Source organism: Quercus lobata, chromosome 3, assembly GCF_001633185.2.
Source record: "Quercus lobata isolate SW786 chromosome 3, ValleyOak3.0 Primary Assembly, whole genome shotgun sequence".
Taxonomy (NCBI): Eukaryota; Viridiplantae; Streptophyta; class Magnoliopsida; order Fagales; family Fagaceae; genus Quercus; species Quercus lobata.
In genome coordinates, this window is record NC_044906.1 from 50,462 (window position 1) to 68,823 (window position 18,362).

At 34.5% G+C, this 18,362-nt stretch overlaps 1 protein-coding gene across 1 annotated transcript; it reads right to left on the reverse strand.

Annotated features, from left to right (window-relative positions):
• Positions 1–364: 364 nt before the first annotated feature.
• LOC115979985 (acyltransferase-like protein At1g54570, chloroplastic) lies at positions 365–16,116 on the reverse strand. Its single transcript, XM_031102143.1, has 13 exons — positions 14,932–16,116; positions 14,606–14,657; positions 14,014–14,069; positions 12,899–13,057; positions 12,676–12,780; positions 11,935–12,041; positions 10,875–10,996; positions 10,664–10,772; positions 7,604–7,737; positions 2,189–2,558; positions 1,537–1,650; positions 810–898; positions 365–678 (listed from the first exon to the last, which is right to left on the reverse strand). The coding sequence occupies exons 1-13, from the start codon at positions 15,347–15,349 to the stop codon at positions 381–383; spliced, it is 2,133 nt and encodes a 710-aa protein (XP_030958003.1). The 5' UTR covers positions 15,350–16,116; the 3' UTR covers positions 365–380.
• Positions 16,117–18,362: the final 2,246 nt, after the last annotated feature.

Consider the following 18,362-nt stretch of genomic DNA (forward strand, 5'->3'; position numbering starts at 1 on the left):
TAATTAAATATGATTATAGATACCTTTTGAGATTAGACTAGAGTTTGGTTGATTTTGTGTTAAGTAAAAAAAGTGGTGTATATTGTATAAACAGTTTTTTTTTTCTTTTTTGTTGAGAAAATATAGACAGTCTTCAACTGAATAGAAACATATGCATCCTAGAATATGTCCTCTCAAGTGGTGTGCAATTGTGCATAGAGGCGTCTCAAAGGCTGATATTATAGTGTTGTTCATTAGACACTAACTGCAACTTAGAATTTGGTCTATAGCTATAGTCTTTATTGAGAACAAAAATGACATTGTACCTTATCCTTTTTCCATGGGAAAAAAGAAATAATTGAATGAATTTAAGAAAACAATATACCTCTCAAAACCATTTTTTAGGTCTCAAATGCTGGAACTTCAGTTGGAGCATACATTGCTTTATACAATGTTCTATCAACAATATTCCTGTAAGGATCCTCCTCCCGCTTCTCAATCAAGAATGCCATATTGCGTTCAACCTCAGCTTTTATCTGCAAGTACAATTGGTTTGCAACTTGCTTGTCCTTCAGAACATCTTCCCTTCCCTTTGTTTTTATGGGCTTCCCGAACAAATAATAGAAGCGGCCAGGTATCTTAGGTACCATCAATGGATAAAAGAGGTTTGGGTTGGCAACCTCTCCCTTTGTCTCATCCCTAAAAATCCAAACATATTCCATCATTAGAACTTGAATCCTATAATTGAAAAGTGGCTAGCATCTCTAGTTTTCAGAATTTTACATGAGTACAATTGTAATAAAATTATATATTCCTCAGAGTGTAATTACCTCACTTTCAACGTATTATGGCTGATAGCTTCTCTGATTAATCCATTAACCACCGGGATCTTAATTAGATCGTTGTAATCAAGAAGCATCTGCCATGGTTGATAAACATAAAAGCACAAACCCAAAGCAAGTAGGATGTTAATTGCAATATCAAGCTCCATAAAGAGAAAAACAATATGAGGGTGTTTTTCAAAATCAATTTTGTAAAATATATATATATATATATATATTTTTTTTTTTTCTTTAAATTGTGCATTTGAGAATTATTAAAAAAAAAATTCATTACTTTCTAACCGTCAAAGTAGTAGTACTACAGTGTATTTTCATAGTTAACCCAAAATTCCAGGTTTTAGTAACTTGTATTTGATTACTGTCCAAGCTAGTCCATGATTATGGACCTCGCTGATCTTTCTTTCACTACATGTATAATTAACTTTCTGCTCTGTAGTGAGTACCATCTTAGTCCCTTTAGTTAACCATAACCAAGCTCACTCCTATACTCTGGAATTCAAACTCCTAACCTTCACGAAAACTCAGATAAACCATAAAAGTAGCATTTAAAAACATTCATCTCTAAAGTATAAATTTTGAAAACATAAAAAAGGAAAAAAGAGAAAAAACAATGATATAAAGATAAGATGCAAAACATATTAATATTTCACCATTAGAAAGAGGCTCTTATACTAAAAGCATAGGACTAGTTAGAAGCGCAAAAGCACAAGCTTACTTCTGCTACATCATCTTCTCCCACAGCTCCAAATGGTACAATTGTGGCCCCAAACCGTGCTGCCATTCTCACAAATTCCTGCTGGTCGGGCCAAAATAACTTGTATTCTTCTCCCTAGCAATATAAAAGCACCATAACTGTTGGAATAAAGTTTAGACATATATATATACACATATATGTAGACATAAATATATAGATATAGCCCTTGCTAAACAAAAACAAAGATTTAGGGCAGCAAGGTTCTCGAATAACATTTAAATCCTCTCTCAATGACAGACTACTCACACAAACAAAGGTTGAAGGACATATTAGTGTAACAGATAATCTACCTTGCATATAACTTTAGTGAACCATGGCAACAACAGAGTGTACATTAGGTGATTACTTCCAATTATAAACTAACAAATGGATTGAATGTCCCAGCAATCTACCTTGCTTATAACATTCAGAAATAAATGAACAGACAGTCACAACCAGTAAGAGCCATCGGAGACGACTTTATATTCTTTCACTCATACAAGCAAGACAAGATAAAAATTTGGAAAGTAAATGATAAAGCAGATTTATGAGTACAATAGTTGACAGTTACAAAATGTATTGTTCTTTAGTTGCAGTAAAGCAGGTGAAATGAAATACAAGGAACTTGACAGACCTTGTAATGCAGAGCCTCACGTGACCCACCAGGATAAAGAAGCACATGTGATTTTGTTGAAAGTAATTTGAAAAAATTGCTTCCAGTAACAGGTACTGCACCAAACACTTTCACCCAATCAGTTATAGAAAATTCAGAAGATGAACTCTCAAACATCCTCGAAAACAACATGGGATGCGCTAAGCCACGAATCATAATGTTCTTCTCCCTTAAGAATCCTTCAGCAAGTGAAGGGAGTTCCAGTCCCATAAACATGTGATTACCAACTAATAACACAGGACCTTCACTTGGAACGCCTGCAAGACCTTTCATTATCTTTCCATCTTCCAAAGTTGAGAACAGTATCGGATCAGTACCAACGCGAAACAACCTACCATTAATGCAATTTTAATATCAATCTTCAATTTAGCATGGCCACAGATATCTGATAGAATCAACTTAAACAGGCTGCAGGGCAACCAAAGCCCAAAGACAAGTAGGACTAGTTGCTTGCAGTTCACAGTCTGCCCAATCAGGGTTTTAGACCAAGGTTCTTAGAATTCAAAACTAGGTTTATCAAAAAGTTGGTTCAAATTATGAAACTACAGGAAAATAACTATAGGTGATTCCTTCAGTCTGTAAATTGTCTACTCTCAGTGTGTGAGGTCATGTCATCATATATACATGCAATAATAGAACTAATCAGCATAAATGGAATTTGATCATTTGTGTACACTATTAACAAAAACTAAAAGCTTTTTATCAAAACAAAAGATGAGCATGATGGTGATGATGAAAAGATTAGATAAGCAAAATAAATTGATGTCAAGTCTTGGACATGCTACTTTGGCTCTGCAATGTAGAGTTTAGGTGAAAAATAGTGGAATAAGAGTTAGATTTCATGTAAAGCAGAAAGAAAAGTGATGATAAGAAAGGAGAATGGGAGATGTACACAGCATATTTTTTATGGATTGCAGGAAGGGAACAAATGTTTTTTTTTCCTCAATCATATGTTTGGGTTAATATTGTGGGCCTATTTCTGATGCATGATCATAAAATGAAGCCAACAGTTTTAGGGGTTGCTAGAGAGGGTAGGCGAGGGCCCCATGACCCCATGACTGCATTACCACACATGCTATATCATTCATTATAATTGAACTAAACATGAATATGAGAGTGTATTTACAGTATCATCCCAGCCTCTACCACCTATACATATTCACAGATTTTATTGTGCTTTTCAACTTGCATTTTCCGGTATCTCTAAAACTAAAATATCTTCAATTACATATTTTAGTGATGCCTCTGAAGTTTATATTTGCAATTAGACCAACATTAACTAGTTGATTATGCAATAATTCTTTTTAGACTAAGCTTAGAAGACAAGGATTAATATTATACCATATAGTTTCAAAAAATCTCTTCATGGAAACAACTCTGGACATCAAAAATGAAAATAAATATAAGAAAGAGGATAGAATAATCTTAAATGTGAAAAGGGTTCTTTGGAAAGAGAGGGGAAAGAGTCATCAAAATCATTTTCTTTTAGTAAGAATTATCCAAACTTAATAGCTGAGCATATGGAAAAATATCATGTTTTCTATATGAATGTAACTCACTCCCTAGGACTCATAATAAAAAGCTCAAAGCTAAAAGATTTCACTTGCCGGAGCCACCCAACCATTGAGATTAATACGCAAAGGACTTCCAAACCTATGAAGCATGAATACCAACATGAGATGACAAAAGACATGGCGACATGTCATTTCAAAATAAAACTAGGGTACGGCAAGGTAGGGATATGGCAATTAATTTATTGTTTACTATTTATTTTTACATATTTTAAGCATATTTTATATTTAGCATTGATCTTAAGCTGAATTTCTTTAAATCTTTGTTTGATTGGATGTTAACATTGGGGTTTTTTTCACTGTGTCCATTGTTAGATATGATTGATTTGTGTACCTTGCAAAGTTGAATTTCATGTTCCCATCATACACTCCCTGTGTACTCAGGTTTTTTCATCAATAAAATATCTTTACTTATCAAACAGGTTAACAAATATTAATTCAAACTTTCTTATAGGTCAATGTTATTTCTCTAATAATAAATATGTCAGCATAAGACCTAGAATGTGAAAAACCTAACTAATCAGTTGGCTAATTGATCAAAACTACTATATGTTTGGCAGTAAATAGGCATACCAAGCCTGCCAAAGGTGTATATATGATTGAATGCATTAAGATGAAACTAAGCAATTGTTTACCAAAAAAAAATTAAAAAAGAAATGAACCATGTTTTACTATTAAACTTGTCCATAAAAATTAATTACAATGAAAGTCAGATAAATATAGCCAAATTCTTACCAACAAAAGAAAATAAAAAGTTTCCAGCACTATTGCGGGTTATAAAATCTAGTTTATATTGTTGGGTTATAGATTGACCTCGGTTAATAAATTCAAATACCAAAGTTGATTAATTAGGTCAAATTACATGCAAATCGTAGAAGCACTAACAAATCACCAAATAAACTAATGTGTAACGGAAATTAAATGACACGGTGATTTGTTGACGAATAAGGAAAACCTCTCGCAATGCGAAAATTCCACCGGGTGAATTTCAGGTCACCACTCCTAAGAATTCACTAATCAAGAACAAGCAGTTACAAGTATAAGAAATCTTACCACTATCCTAGACTATCCTAAAATACTAACCTACAGTTGAACCTTTACACCAATCCTCAATTGGATTTGATCTTGTAGAGACTTCTCTCGAAGCACGAATCCTAGTACGTGACTAACTCTTTTGCACGAATCCAATTACGTGACTAACTCCACAGTAACCCTTTGATTGTTGTAGTTGATTTGCAGCAGTTTCACATAGAAACACCAAAAAGATCTTCAATATTGGACTGACATAGACACAACCAATACTATAAGTGTATGAGTTGTTGGAGACAACTTTATATTATTTCACCTGTACAGGCAAGACAAAATACAAAATTTGGAAGTAAATAATAATATAGCAGATTTAGGAGCAAAAAAATTGACAGTCACAGAATCAATGGTTCTATTTCTATATTTGTAAAGTAGGTGAAACTAAACACAAACTTTGACAGACCTTGTAATGCAGAGCCTCACGTGAACCACCAGGATAAAGAAGCACATGTGATTTTGTTGAAAGCAATTTGAAAAGATTGCTTGGGGTAACAGGCACTGCGCCCAAACACCCTCATCCAATCACTTAAAGAAAAATCAGAAGATGAACTCTCGGCTGTCCTCGAAAACAACATGGGATGTGCTAAGCCACGAGCTATAATGTTCTTCTCCCTTAAGAATCCTTCAGCAAGTGAAGAGAGTTCAACTCCCATCAACATGTGATAACCAACTAATATCACAGGACCTTCATTTGGAACCCTGGCAAGACCCTTCACTATCTTTCCATCTTCCAAAGTTGAGAATGGTATTGAACCAGAATCCAAGTGAAGCAACCTACCATCAATGCAATTATAATATCAAGCTTCAACTTCACATGGTGATAGATATCAGAAGGATACAACTTAAACAGGCTGGAGAGCAACCAAAGGCCTAAGAATAGGAATACGAGAAGCAAGCTGCAGGCTGCCCAATCAGGACTTTAGACCAAGGTTCTTAAAATCCATACTTGTTTATCAACAAGTTGGTTCAGAAATTATGGATTCACTGGCAAATTACGACTGGGGATTTCTTTGGTCTGTTAAGATCGACTACTCTCAATGTGTGAGATCATGTCATCACATCCAAAAAATAATAAAACCAATAAGCATAAATGGAATTTAATTATTTGTGTACTTTAAACTCTTTTTGTCAAAACAAAGATGAACAATGGGATAAACACAATAAATGTTTGTCAAATCTCAAACATGCCATTTTTGCCCTGCAACATTAGAATTAGAGTGAAAATTAGTGGAATAGGACTATAGGAGTTACATTCCACGTAAAGCAAAAAGAGGAGGGATGAGTAAGAGAATGGGAGAAAAATTTGCTTTCGACCATATGTTGGACTTAAGATTGTGGATATTTCTGATGCATGATCAAAAAGATTGACACAAAAGTTTCGGGGTTACACAAGGGGGTGGGTGAGGGCCCCATGACTGCATTAGTTATAGGCTTATAGCAGACACGCTTTATCATTCAATATAATTAACCAAGAACATGAGATGTGTGTTTACAGTATTGTCCTAACCTTTAACACCTACACATATTCACAAATTTTGTTATGCTCCTCAACATGCATTTTTTGGTATCTCTAAAACTAAAAGATCTACAGTTACATACATTAGTGATACATAAGAAGTTTATACTTGCAGTTAGACCAACATGAACTAGTTGATTATGGAATAATTTGTTTTAGAAAACACTTAGAAGACAAGGATAAATCTATAAAGTTTTAAAAGAGCTCTACATAGAAACAACTTAGGACATCGTAAGTGAAAATAAAAATAAAAAGGATAAAATAATCCTGACATGGAATGGGTTCTTTGAAAAGAGAGAGAGAAAAGAGTAATCAAAATTTGTTTTGTTTGGTAAGAATTATCAAAACTTAATAAATGAGCTTATGGGAACATATCATGTTTTCTGCACGAATGTATCTCTCTCTCTCTCCCTCAACCCTAAACCCTAAAATAAAAGAGTCCAAATCTAAAAGATTCCACCTGCTGATGCCACCCAACCAGTGAGATTAATGCTCAGAGGACGTCCAACCTTTCAGCCTCCAACTGTAAGTCTCTAGTTTCAGCAGTGGAACGAGGCGTTTAGCTATTGGGTGGGAGGGCTAATTAGGGACAGAATTGTGTGTATCTATATATATAATATAAGATAAGAAAAGTAACTGCACTTTTGGGGGAGCCACTTATATACATAATTAAACTTTATCCTCAAATGTAAAGGAAAATTTAAAGCATTTAGAAAATCTTGGGGGAGCAATGGCCCCCTCAAGCTATAACATGGCTTTGTCTATCAATAATCAACCCATAGCACTTAGCCAAGAGGCCAATGAAACCAGGATATCAACTTTTTACACTTTGAAGACATAAGTACAAAATAAAACTTCAACTGAAATATTGAAGAAAAAAGGTGACACTAAATGAAAAAAGAAAGTATCACTAGGTTAAAATGATGTAGACAAATCTTGAGACAGTGACCTCATTGTCCACCTAGCTGCACCTCAGCATGATATTAAATGTCACTAATTGATATCATATTAAAGTTCTACAAATATAATGGTGTAATGTACTTGTATAGCAACCCCTGAACAGGATCTCAATTAATTTGCATGCCCAAAAGCATCATAATAAGGAGAGCTAGGGGGATGAGATATGTGTGTGTGCGCGAGTGTGTGTGTATGTGTGCGGTGTGTTTGTCTGTGTCAGTGTGCCCGCGTGCTCCAATGACTTACCCGATCATTTGATCACAGAAATAGTTGAGTTCTGTCATACTAGGAGGAAGAAAATCCAAGGCATAAGAATGCCTCCTTGAACAACGAAATTTGCTAGTACCCTTAATAACTGTCATCAAACCAATTCCATCTTCCTGCACCATGTCAGAAAACAGTGCAGTCAATTTGTTTTCCCACAATAAAATAGCAGAATAGAGTGAGAAACATAACTTTGATACCAAGTTAGAAAAGGTAAAACATAGCTTTTCCCTCATGATAAAGCGCATTGGAAAATATGAAAACAAAAATAAAGAAGAGAAAGAAAGCAGAAGAGAGAGAATGTAGGGAATTAATGTGGTTAGGCCTTAGTAGCCGACATCCACAACAAAAATTCCTTAATGGTTATATCTTTACTATTAAGCTCTGTTCATTTTACAATAAACCCATTGAAGGATAATTATATTAGGATAAATCTTGAAGTAACCCAGGAAGTTACAATAATTGCACTACAATTAGACTTAGGATTACTTTACTTGCACTCCAAAATAATTAAATGCAATGAATCTAAAATAGAGTTATATAACAGACGAGCCTTTACCAAGATTAGATCGTACCATAATATTTCTAACTTCCCCTGAAAATGCTTGAAGACAGCTTGAGTTTGGAAAGAAAGATAAATCTTGAAGGAAATTGGGAATGAACTAGATGTGGAGCGGATCAAGCAGAATTGAATTCAATGAAGCGTATATAACAAGCTAGAACAAGGGCCAGATGTGCATGATGATTGAGTATTGAAGGATAAGCACGGTGCAGATCATACCTATGGAAGCTACTGATGAGAGGTGTGATCTGAAAAGCTATACATGAAGATGATAGAGATGTGTGACCAGAAATAAAGTCAATAAAGGCTTCCAAACAGGAGCTTAGACCAAGTAACGCAGTTTGAAAATGATAAAGACCGATTAACAAAAAGAAAGTCTGTAAAGGAGGCTACCAATCAACATGTTTTATGATACTTAGCCAACATGGTTGAGGAAGCATGAACAAAAAGAAAGCCAATAAAGGTTACTGATCATAGGCATAGTCCAAGTAACACAATCTGAAGATGATAAAGATGCATGATTAGAAAGAAGTGAATAAGGAGACAATTGGTGGTCTGTGATACTCGGCTAAGAAGGTTAAGGACACTTAATAAGAAGGAAATAGATTAGGATGAGCCCTGCAGAGTGGCTGGTAGCAGTGTTAAGAGAAGAATTCTGGATTTGACAATTAAAAATCATATTAGAAAAGATAATACGTAACTCTAAACCATGCTAGAGAAGGCAAGACATAGCTTTGACAAAGTGATAAAGTGTATAAGAAAATATGAATGAGAAAATAAAGAAGTTAGAGAGAGAAAACATTGAGAATTGACATGGTTGAGAATTAAAGGCCTACATCTACAGTGGAAAGCTCTTGATGACTACATATTTACTATTATGTTCTATGTCTTTTATAGTGAATCCATTGAGAGATGTTTATCTTAGGTTAAATCCTAAACTAACCCAAGGTTACAATACTTGCACCACTAGTAGGCTTAAGATTATTTTGCTTGCACTTCAAGTAGGATAAAATACAATGAACATGGACTAGAGTTCTATAACAGACTTGACCCTATTGACCAAGATCGAGTTGGGCCTTAATATCTCTAACAATTTGTATGAACATTCCTAAAGGTACAGAACACAGCCAACAAGCATGACTAGCCCAAGACTAAGCATAAAAGGCCAAGACCAATTGAATCATAAAGTTGTTTATCACAATGAAGCAAACAAGTAGTTAATTTACAGTTCATACACAATTAAAAGAGGGCATGAAGCTTTAGCGTGTGCTTGATGTGCAGTCCGTTATGCGGCTTATGCCTAAAAGGGTAGTTGATCAAAAGGCCTGTTGGAAGGGGCATTTTTCTAGGCACCATAATGTGAAATTTGGAATGCAATCCCTCTGTGCATCATGTGGATTATTTTGAAGGAATAGAATAACCAGACAGTTGAAGGTCTTGAACGATCTACAGTGGATATAAATATGATTTTTTATGCACTCTATATGATTGGATGGCTACTTTAATTGGCCATTCTTTCTCTACTTTGCTGGATTTTCTTGATTGTTGTATTATGATGCAGCTTTAGTACACGACCCGCGTACTTGGAGGCACCCCTTTTTTCTTTTTTTCTTTCAATCAATTTTTACTTATTAAAAAAAAAAAAAAAAATTGGCTAACTTCCTGATAAGGTTTTGGACTGATGGTTCTCTAACATAAAGTACATGACCATTTCATTCATCCTAAGCATAGGAGAAACTAGTATCACTACCATCTTCTCTTTAAACCAAATAGCAACAGTTTATACATGGTATGTCTTTTTGTTTGCCTGATCCTCAATGTTAAATGTCTGCTTAATCTTTAAAATTTCCAGTTTTTGCTCTGAATTGGGTCCTTAGTATGCAAGATTTCAAGTAGAATACAATTATCATGGAATAGAAGCCCATTGAAACTTTAATAAGTTAAATATTTTGAGATAACTCAAAGTTGATATGTAATCATAAATTTAAAGAAATTTTAAAATACATCTAAACATGGTCCTAGGCTTCAAGTAGATTGAACCATTTACAAGAAATTTAGAAGTGCCAAGAGCCTTGTAACTCAATTGGCACCTCCTAGTGTTTCCAAAGGAGACGTCCATCCCCTCTCCTCCATTGAAACTATTGAATTATCCAAAAATAGAAAAAGAAATTTTGAAGCAATTCAGTGTTGGCACCATACATATCAAATGAAAAAAGTAGTCAACCAATGTTCCATTGGACAAACTGAAGCCAGAACAAATGGAAAAGGATGTTAGTAGACTTGGGATTCAACTTGGTTGGATTAGGTGATTTTAAACCAATGCAACGAACGTAAATATTTGGTCAATATGACTGAGAGTACCAATCTAAGGAAGTCAATGTTCATGAAAATCAAGGTGTCATCAACAGCTTTACTAACGTGGAAGTGATGATGAGAGCTAATTATGAGATTATATGATAGATGTACATATTCTCACTTACCAATAAAAGGGTATGCCCATTGTCCTTGAAGTGACGAACAACACAATCTTGTAATGAGTTCTTAAGTCGTTCGGCTTCATCTCTACTAGGAAGCATGTTATCCTTGCCACTGAAATGCAAATACTTCATCAATCTTTACAATCAATTAAGATTTACCACTTTAAAAGTAAATTCAGTATCTCAGCAAGTAAAATCTAGAGAGAAGAAAAACCTAGCCAAGACAAGAACTTCAGCTTTAACAGCATGGAGACGGGAATTGGCATAAGCAGCAGCTGATTTAAGCAGCTTCAGCTTCCAAAGAAGAGTGTCCCTTGGTATAATATCATCAAAACCCTGACAACAAAATGGAGTGATGCAAAATTCATATTGACATCTTACTATAGTCCTGACACCACAAATATTAATTGGGCTGCTTCAATAAGTAATTTAAAAAAAAAAAAAAATACACATTGTAATGCAAATGAACTAAGGTATTAACTTAGACTAGACAAAATAAAACACATCCCAACCAGCAATCCTTCTGTACGCATAAGCTAGTGTTTTTACCAGCAACCTTGAACCCATAATATAGGTGATCAAAACTTGGCATGTTTTGGTAATGCAAGTGAGACACATTGAATAAATGTATCTCATCAAACTCTTCAACTGTAGGACTCAATAGGCTTGGTACCCCAGTAAAGGAGATTTGCTGAATGTGCAGCAAAAAGAGGTTTTTTTCTCTTTTCTTTCTTTCTTTCTTTATTATTTATTATATTTTTATGAGACTACTTGTTCTCATTGTGTATGTCAAGTATTCCATTTTTGCTATCCCAAAATAATTCTCCATCATTAATTACTGACTCCCCAATATAACCCTGTTCTTTATATTATTTAAATTTGAATTCTGAAAAGTTTACAACAGAAATTTTGAAACTTATTTATTTTTGTGTGAGATACAAAATATTAAATGATGTTCTCTTAGAAAGTTAGGACTTTCTAAACTGGACATACAAAATGGGACAGAGGGAATATCTTCTAATGATATATAACTAAGCTACAAGAAAGATAAAGCACAGTAGATAAAAGATTTTTGTGGCCAGGCAGCTAATAATTACAGAAACTTCCGTAAATGAAAACTAAAGAGAGTACAACTAAACTATGCCAAAAATACAAAACAAAAGGCAAAAAAGCAAACTAGTTGAAAATAATGGAAATTGAAGCAGAAGGAGAGAAATTAATCTATGAAAACACAAAATAAAAAAGGGCAAACCCAATTGGCAAGCATTCCATACAGAAAGATATGGTAACAGCCCAGTGAGGCTGTGAGACAGCCTTTCAAATCTTTGCCCAGGAGGAAAACTGCTTTCAATATTGACTGCAGCCATCTTCACTGGATCACCTGATGTCAAAATAGAAAATTATATATCAGAAATAGAGGAATTTGTGACTGCAAAAAGTGACACGGGATAAAAACACATCTAAATTTAAACGGAAAATAATAATGCAAATCTATTAAAGCAGAATTCAATAAATAAAATTTATTAACAAAAATGTGATTAAATAAATTAGGTCAGTAAGGATTAAAAAGCAGTTCAACCAAATAGACTCAAGTTGTTCCCAGGGTTTGTTCAACTGTGAGTATAGATAGGAGCAGTACAAAACTTATTGTTATAAAATATGCATCTAAAAGCACTTCATTCAAATAAATCGTTTTTAAGTTGACCAACAGACAAGATTCAAGGTTTCACTCAGGGTAAGAATACAGAAATAAACTAAGATGATCAAATTTTTATGAACATGCTAGCGACAATATTAAAAAAGAATTGATATCAAATCAAGCACCTAAGAGCAGCAGCACCAAATATCACAGCAACTGAATTCATATTTCATACACCATGGTAGCTGATTACTTGGCATGAGGTATTCCTAAGACTAAAGGCACAGTGAATTCGTTAAATTAGCAATAATGTATCCAATTTTTTCACACATTGAAGAATTCCACAAGTGGACTTGGAAGGGGACAGATTAGGTACCCATGATAGAGCTAAGAAGATAGGGAACTGCGCTATGGAGTCCATCAGGCATAGCCGCCAAGATAGGAAACAATGGTTGCAGCTGAGACCTGCCAAATGATGTTGCTAAAACGAAATACCAAAAGATCAGGATTTCTCAGATGATCAACCATTGATCATCAAACAGAAACATACCAAGATTATATTTATAAGAAAAAAATGAACTGCATATCAGGAATCTAACCTGGATTTGATAATATCAGAACTAGGTCAATGGCAGGATTACGAGAAGCAACAGCAAGTGCTAGGCATCCTCCAAAGGAATCCCCAACCAAATAAATTGGCTTATGTGGAGATAAAGCATGTTTGAACCTGACAGTTTCTTCTACAAGTTTTACCAGCCCTTCATACAACAAAATTTACCAAACTATAAATTATCATATCTTGTGTCTTAAGGGATAATACAAACCCACCTACATGTGTGAGAAGCATGTACATAACAAATTTTTTAAGACATAAAAATATTTGATCACTGCAAAGGAAATTTCTAAGATTCTGTTAAAAATTGATCTCAACAATTAATGAAATGAATTTTATAACTAAAGTAACATAAATATGATAAAATTTCATTAATTTAAATTCACTTGGAAGATGCCAACCTATTTTGGTTTCGCACTAGGGAGCCCATAGGCAAGCAAAGAAGTACTTGACCAACCAACAATCTAATATCATACCCCATTACCCACAAACACCCTTTACGCTTTTAAATTGAAGAGGGCATGTACAGCCCTTAAGGACTTTTAACTTCACTAATTCAAGCATGAGCCTGACCCCAATCAATCTTGTTGAGGATCTATAGCCTACTTCGACCTTTTGGGACTAGGATTTATATCAACAGTCAAAATCTGTTTAACTATTGCTAACACATATGACCTTACAACTTTTGCTCAAAATGTACCAACAAATTAATCTATTATCAGTATAATCGACTCAATTATAAGTAATTGTTAGAGACCCAATTATTCATGTAAGGAATAACAGGGGAAAAATGTATATAGACATATAAAATAGACAGTTTGGAATAAAGGGTGCAAGCAATAAATGAATAATGGTGTCTTAGGTTTCTGTTCAAAACAGATTTTACAATGTAATAAATCATATTTGCATTTCAAATTAGTTATAATTACATATGATAGTCAAATAGCTACAAGAAGTACAGACATAATCTATCATTTCTTTTCTTTTTTGATAAGTACAGACATAATCTATCATTTCAATGAATCAACAATGCAATTGAACTTCATGAAAACCTTAACAAAATTTTTATACACACACAGATTAGTATTTAAAGATTAAGACCTTCAAATGGTGTACGATCGTGAACAGGGATATGAAGGCACCAGACCTCAAAAGCCCTGCAGTGAAGGAATTAAAAATTGTTGCTAACAACTAAAAATAAATAAATAAAAGAATGCAAAAGCATGAAGTCCAGTAACTTAATATTATCCTAGCAAGGAGAAGAAGCAAGTTTCCACAAAAGTCACTGAAAACAATGCACAGAGAGTGAATCAGTTCTTGTTATTCTTAGGCTGACTTAAATGCCAAGCCTTCTAGAAGTGAATTCATTGCCAGAAAAGAACTGATATGCAAGAAAATCAATTTAGTTTTTTCCCAAATAGAAAAGGGCCATCTCATAAAAAGACCTATATATTTCCTAGGTTTGACAGGCTATGGGCATCTATTTTATATTCCTGGCTGAAAAAGTTTAAACTAACTTCTATTCTCACCTTTGAGATGCTTCTTTTCTTTCTCATTTTTTCTTTTTTGATAAAAAATAATGAATTTAATTTTAAAGTGATTACCATTGAGATGTTTAACTTAAGAGGTGATAATCCAATTAAAAAATAGAAGCAATCACATTCATCATAGACACAAGGGTAATATGACTTACTTCCCAAGAGCTTTATGGTGCAGAACAAGTCCTAAACCAGTACCATCCATCCCTGCATACATTCATACCAACAAAGTTTCAACATCCAGCAATTTTAAATATTAAAAAAAAAAAAAAAAAACAACAACAACAACACTGACAACAATATGCCTAAAGTTTTAACCCACCAAAAAACACATTAAACATCAAAGAACAAAATCACTTAAAGAAAACCAAGAAACATATCCACTGAAATCTAGCATCAACACGTATCTCGTAAAAACAAAGCACAAAGCAAATTCAAAAATCATCTTTGAGTTGATCAACCATGGTCAGGCATCCATTACCTGGCAAAAAGAGAAGAATTGGAGAATCCTTCAAAGGGCGTCCACAAGAAACGGGGCAAAACCATCGTGGGGGCCTGCCATCATGCTTAACAATGTCTTTGGCCATATCAAAGAAATCTCTGACAGTCTCAGTCCCATATCCATCATTCCACAAAGGCTTCAAAGTTTCCAAAGCTTCATCCTTTCCTCTCCTCTTCTCCTCAACTTTAGACCTTAAATGCCCATTTCCTTGATTAATTGAAGTCCCACCTTTCCCTCTCTCCCCACCTATAGAAGTTCCATTCACCACAACTGAGTCTGAGGGTAACAATTTAGCATCAGCATCACCTAAACTCCTCACTTGCACCCTACTCTTATACTTATTCTCAGAATTCGAAACAAAAAAGGGCAATACCCGGAAACCTATAACTGATGCCATGCCCTCTAAATGCAATGGCAGACTCTTTTTCAAGACTCACAAATTGAAAAACTTACCAACTCTTTTCCAAGGACACACTCTTGAGTACAGCTTAAATAAACTACAATTTTTTCAGTTAGAAGGTTCCATAAACCACTCTAACTGAGTCACTCACACCAATTATGTTTAGCACAGACTATACTAAACTGAAAAAAAAAATGGTTTTTTATATGAAGCTATCTAAATATTTAAAGCAAACCCAGAAAGCAAAATGTACTAAATAAGCTCCAGCTCTTAACTTCCTACCCAACATGAGAAACAAGTATGGAAACAAACTAAATGTGGAAGTGGAACATTAAATGTGAATAACAGTCATGGGCAAGAACAGAGTTATGTTATAAGTTAAAGGGTAACTATAAAACGACAGTAAAATATGAAAAGGACAGCACTGATTTAGTTCTGGAACATCTATTTCCTGTAATTTGGCTTCATTCTTGAATTACCTAATGCGAGTCTACACAGTTCTGGGGAGAGAGAGAGAGAGCACCAGACGTGTGGGACTGGTTGTCCATATATTTTTTTTTATCTCTTTTGTATTGGCCAACATGGTTCTTGGCCAATAAGTTTCTTCGATATAGATTTTCTTTTCACGACAGTGATACCAAAAGCCATTTCTTTATCTAAAATTATACCGACGACCATATTATTTAAAAAAATTTAATGGAAAGAATAAAATTCAAATCATGAAAAGAAAGAAATTGAGAGTGGGGAGATGATCCAGATTCCAGCCGAACACACCACAGGTTGAGTGACAGAAAGAGCAGGGTGGACATGACGACGCGTACACACATAAGCCGTTCACCCCATAGGCCACAAACCCATATGCCATGGTCCCACCATCAATAGTTCACTACATTTATGCCAATGATCCCATTAATATGTGTAAAAGATCAATACAATTGGCGAACGTCACTAACAAAATTTGTACCCTTTTTTGACTAAGTTATTATAGGACCATAGTATCTTTGCCATCTTTTAATTACAATTTTGTCGTGTAAGAGTATCAGTATTGGTGGGGTTGAAATAGTCACCTCCAACACCAAAAAGAGCCCAACATCAATGGTGCTAGAGCCAAAATTTTTGGCAACTTGCTACAGTAACCACCAAGACTAGCCGTTCGCTATAGTTTTGACAGTTCACTGTAGCAAGAAGGGTTTAAAAAAAATCATTTTATGCCTTTTATGGGTTTTGTGGCAGAGAAAAAAATTAATAGTGTTTGGTTGATGGGAAAAAAAAAAAAAAAAATCTCTAGGACCTTAGTTTTTTTGTCACACGCTTTTGTTACAATTCTAACGTGGTAGACACTTAAACTGTGAACAATTGTCTATTACTTTTACATATACTACCACTTATAGTCGAACACATCTAAATATAATGGTAAAAGTCTTTGCACAAAAATGGTGTTTATTGACTTTTTTTGGTTTTTTGAACTGAGAAAAAAAAAAAAAAAAAAGACTCATGAGTGGTAGTCATTTTGCAAATAATTGTTATTTGTAAAATAAATTAAAATTTTGGGTTCTGAAGGAAATAAATTAGAAACGTGAAGATCTTGTATTCACGTTCTTTTAATTTTTTGGGACATGTATGCATGTCCTTTTAAGGTCCGTATTTGACTATTTTCTCTTCTCTCTCTCCCTCTCTAAAATCTAAGGTGGTATATGCATGTTACAGAAAGAGCATGTATTTTCTCCTAAAGTCCTACTGAGTACCGACTATTTCTTTCCCGCCTAGCATAGACAAGCCCCAATAATTGATATCTTTGGTCCTTGGTCGATTGGTCCAATTAGACATATTAGAAAATGGAAAATATATAGGTACTCCAATTATACATCTTTAGAAGTAAGTATCAGTCAATTAGATGACTCTTATATATAGCTTTTAAATATTTTTCTTTTAAACATGAAGTCAATTTTTTTATGTATAAAAACATTAAAATATATATTTAAATATTTTTTGAATCATAATATTCTATTAATTTCAATACTTGGTTTAATTGCACATTTATTTATTCTCAAAAAAATTGCACATTTATATTTAACTTGGAAATTATTCCATTTATAATATTTTTATTTTCATTTTTTATGTCTTCTTTTATAAATATTGTGGGGCCCGAAATTTGAGGTCCCAGCCCACTTTGTGTTAAGGGCCCAAAGCCCAGGCCGAGGAGCCCTACTGCCGAGGACGCGCGATGAAAGCTCCTTGAAGGCCCAAGAACGTAACCGAGGACAACCTCACGCTCAACGCCTCACAAAACGCCTGAAGAAAAGGACAAACTCAGTACAAGAGCAGTACAAGTGAGAAAGCTGCCAACACCATAACGTGGAGCCCAGCACCTGACAAGCCCATACCCCATACCATGCTATCCAGCTTTTCCCAACCACTCTGACGTGAGGATTGATAGGAAGAGTAATTGCCCCAAATAAGGAGAAACTGACACGTAGGCGAAGAAAGGGAATTGAATACTAGTATAAAAGGGAAAGGGGGGCCAGAAAAAGAGAGAGGCCCAGAAAAGGAAGGAGAAAAAGGAGGAAGAATGGTGAGAAGATACTGCTCCTCGGACTAATTCCGAGGAGTCAGACCTTTCAAACCACATCCGTGTAAAACTTAGCTATACAAGCCAAATCCATCTTCGTATGGGCTTCCATGACAATCCTGGCTAAACCGTCGCCCAACGACCAAGGTCCAACCTTTCCAAACCCACTCTCTACAAATCATATTGTTCGGGCCCCTTTATACACGAGCCCAACGTCATCCTTGGGTCGATGAGAATCGTGTCCCTACATATATAATATTAGTAATTAGTCTACAGTGAAACCAATTATGTACCAAAAATCCCAATAAGATTTAGAAAATAATTCACAGTTTGCAAATTTACTGGAAGGAAAAAGAAAATATTTTGACCAATGTAAAAATTAATATAACTTAATGTAAACGCTTTTATATATAACAAAATAGCATATATTAAATCATGTTA

Bases quoted from the DNA above. Each gene is read 5' to 3' on its own strand.
- LOC115979985 (XM_031102143.1), bottom strand. From the start codon at position 15,349: ATGGCATCAGTTATAGGTTTCCGGGTATTGCCCTTTTTTGTTTCGAAT. The intron at 10,773-10,874 runs GTTTTTCTTCTC...TTTGCATTTCAG, and splicing joins GAAGTTCTTGTCTTGGCTAG to TGGCAAGGATAACATGCTTC. The intron at 679-809 runs GTAATTACACTC...TTGGATTTTTAG, and splicing joins CATAATACGTTGAAAGTGAG to GGATGAGACAAAGGGAGAGG.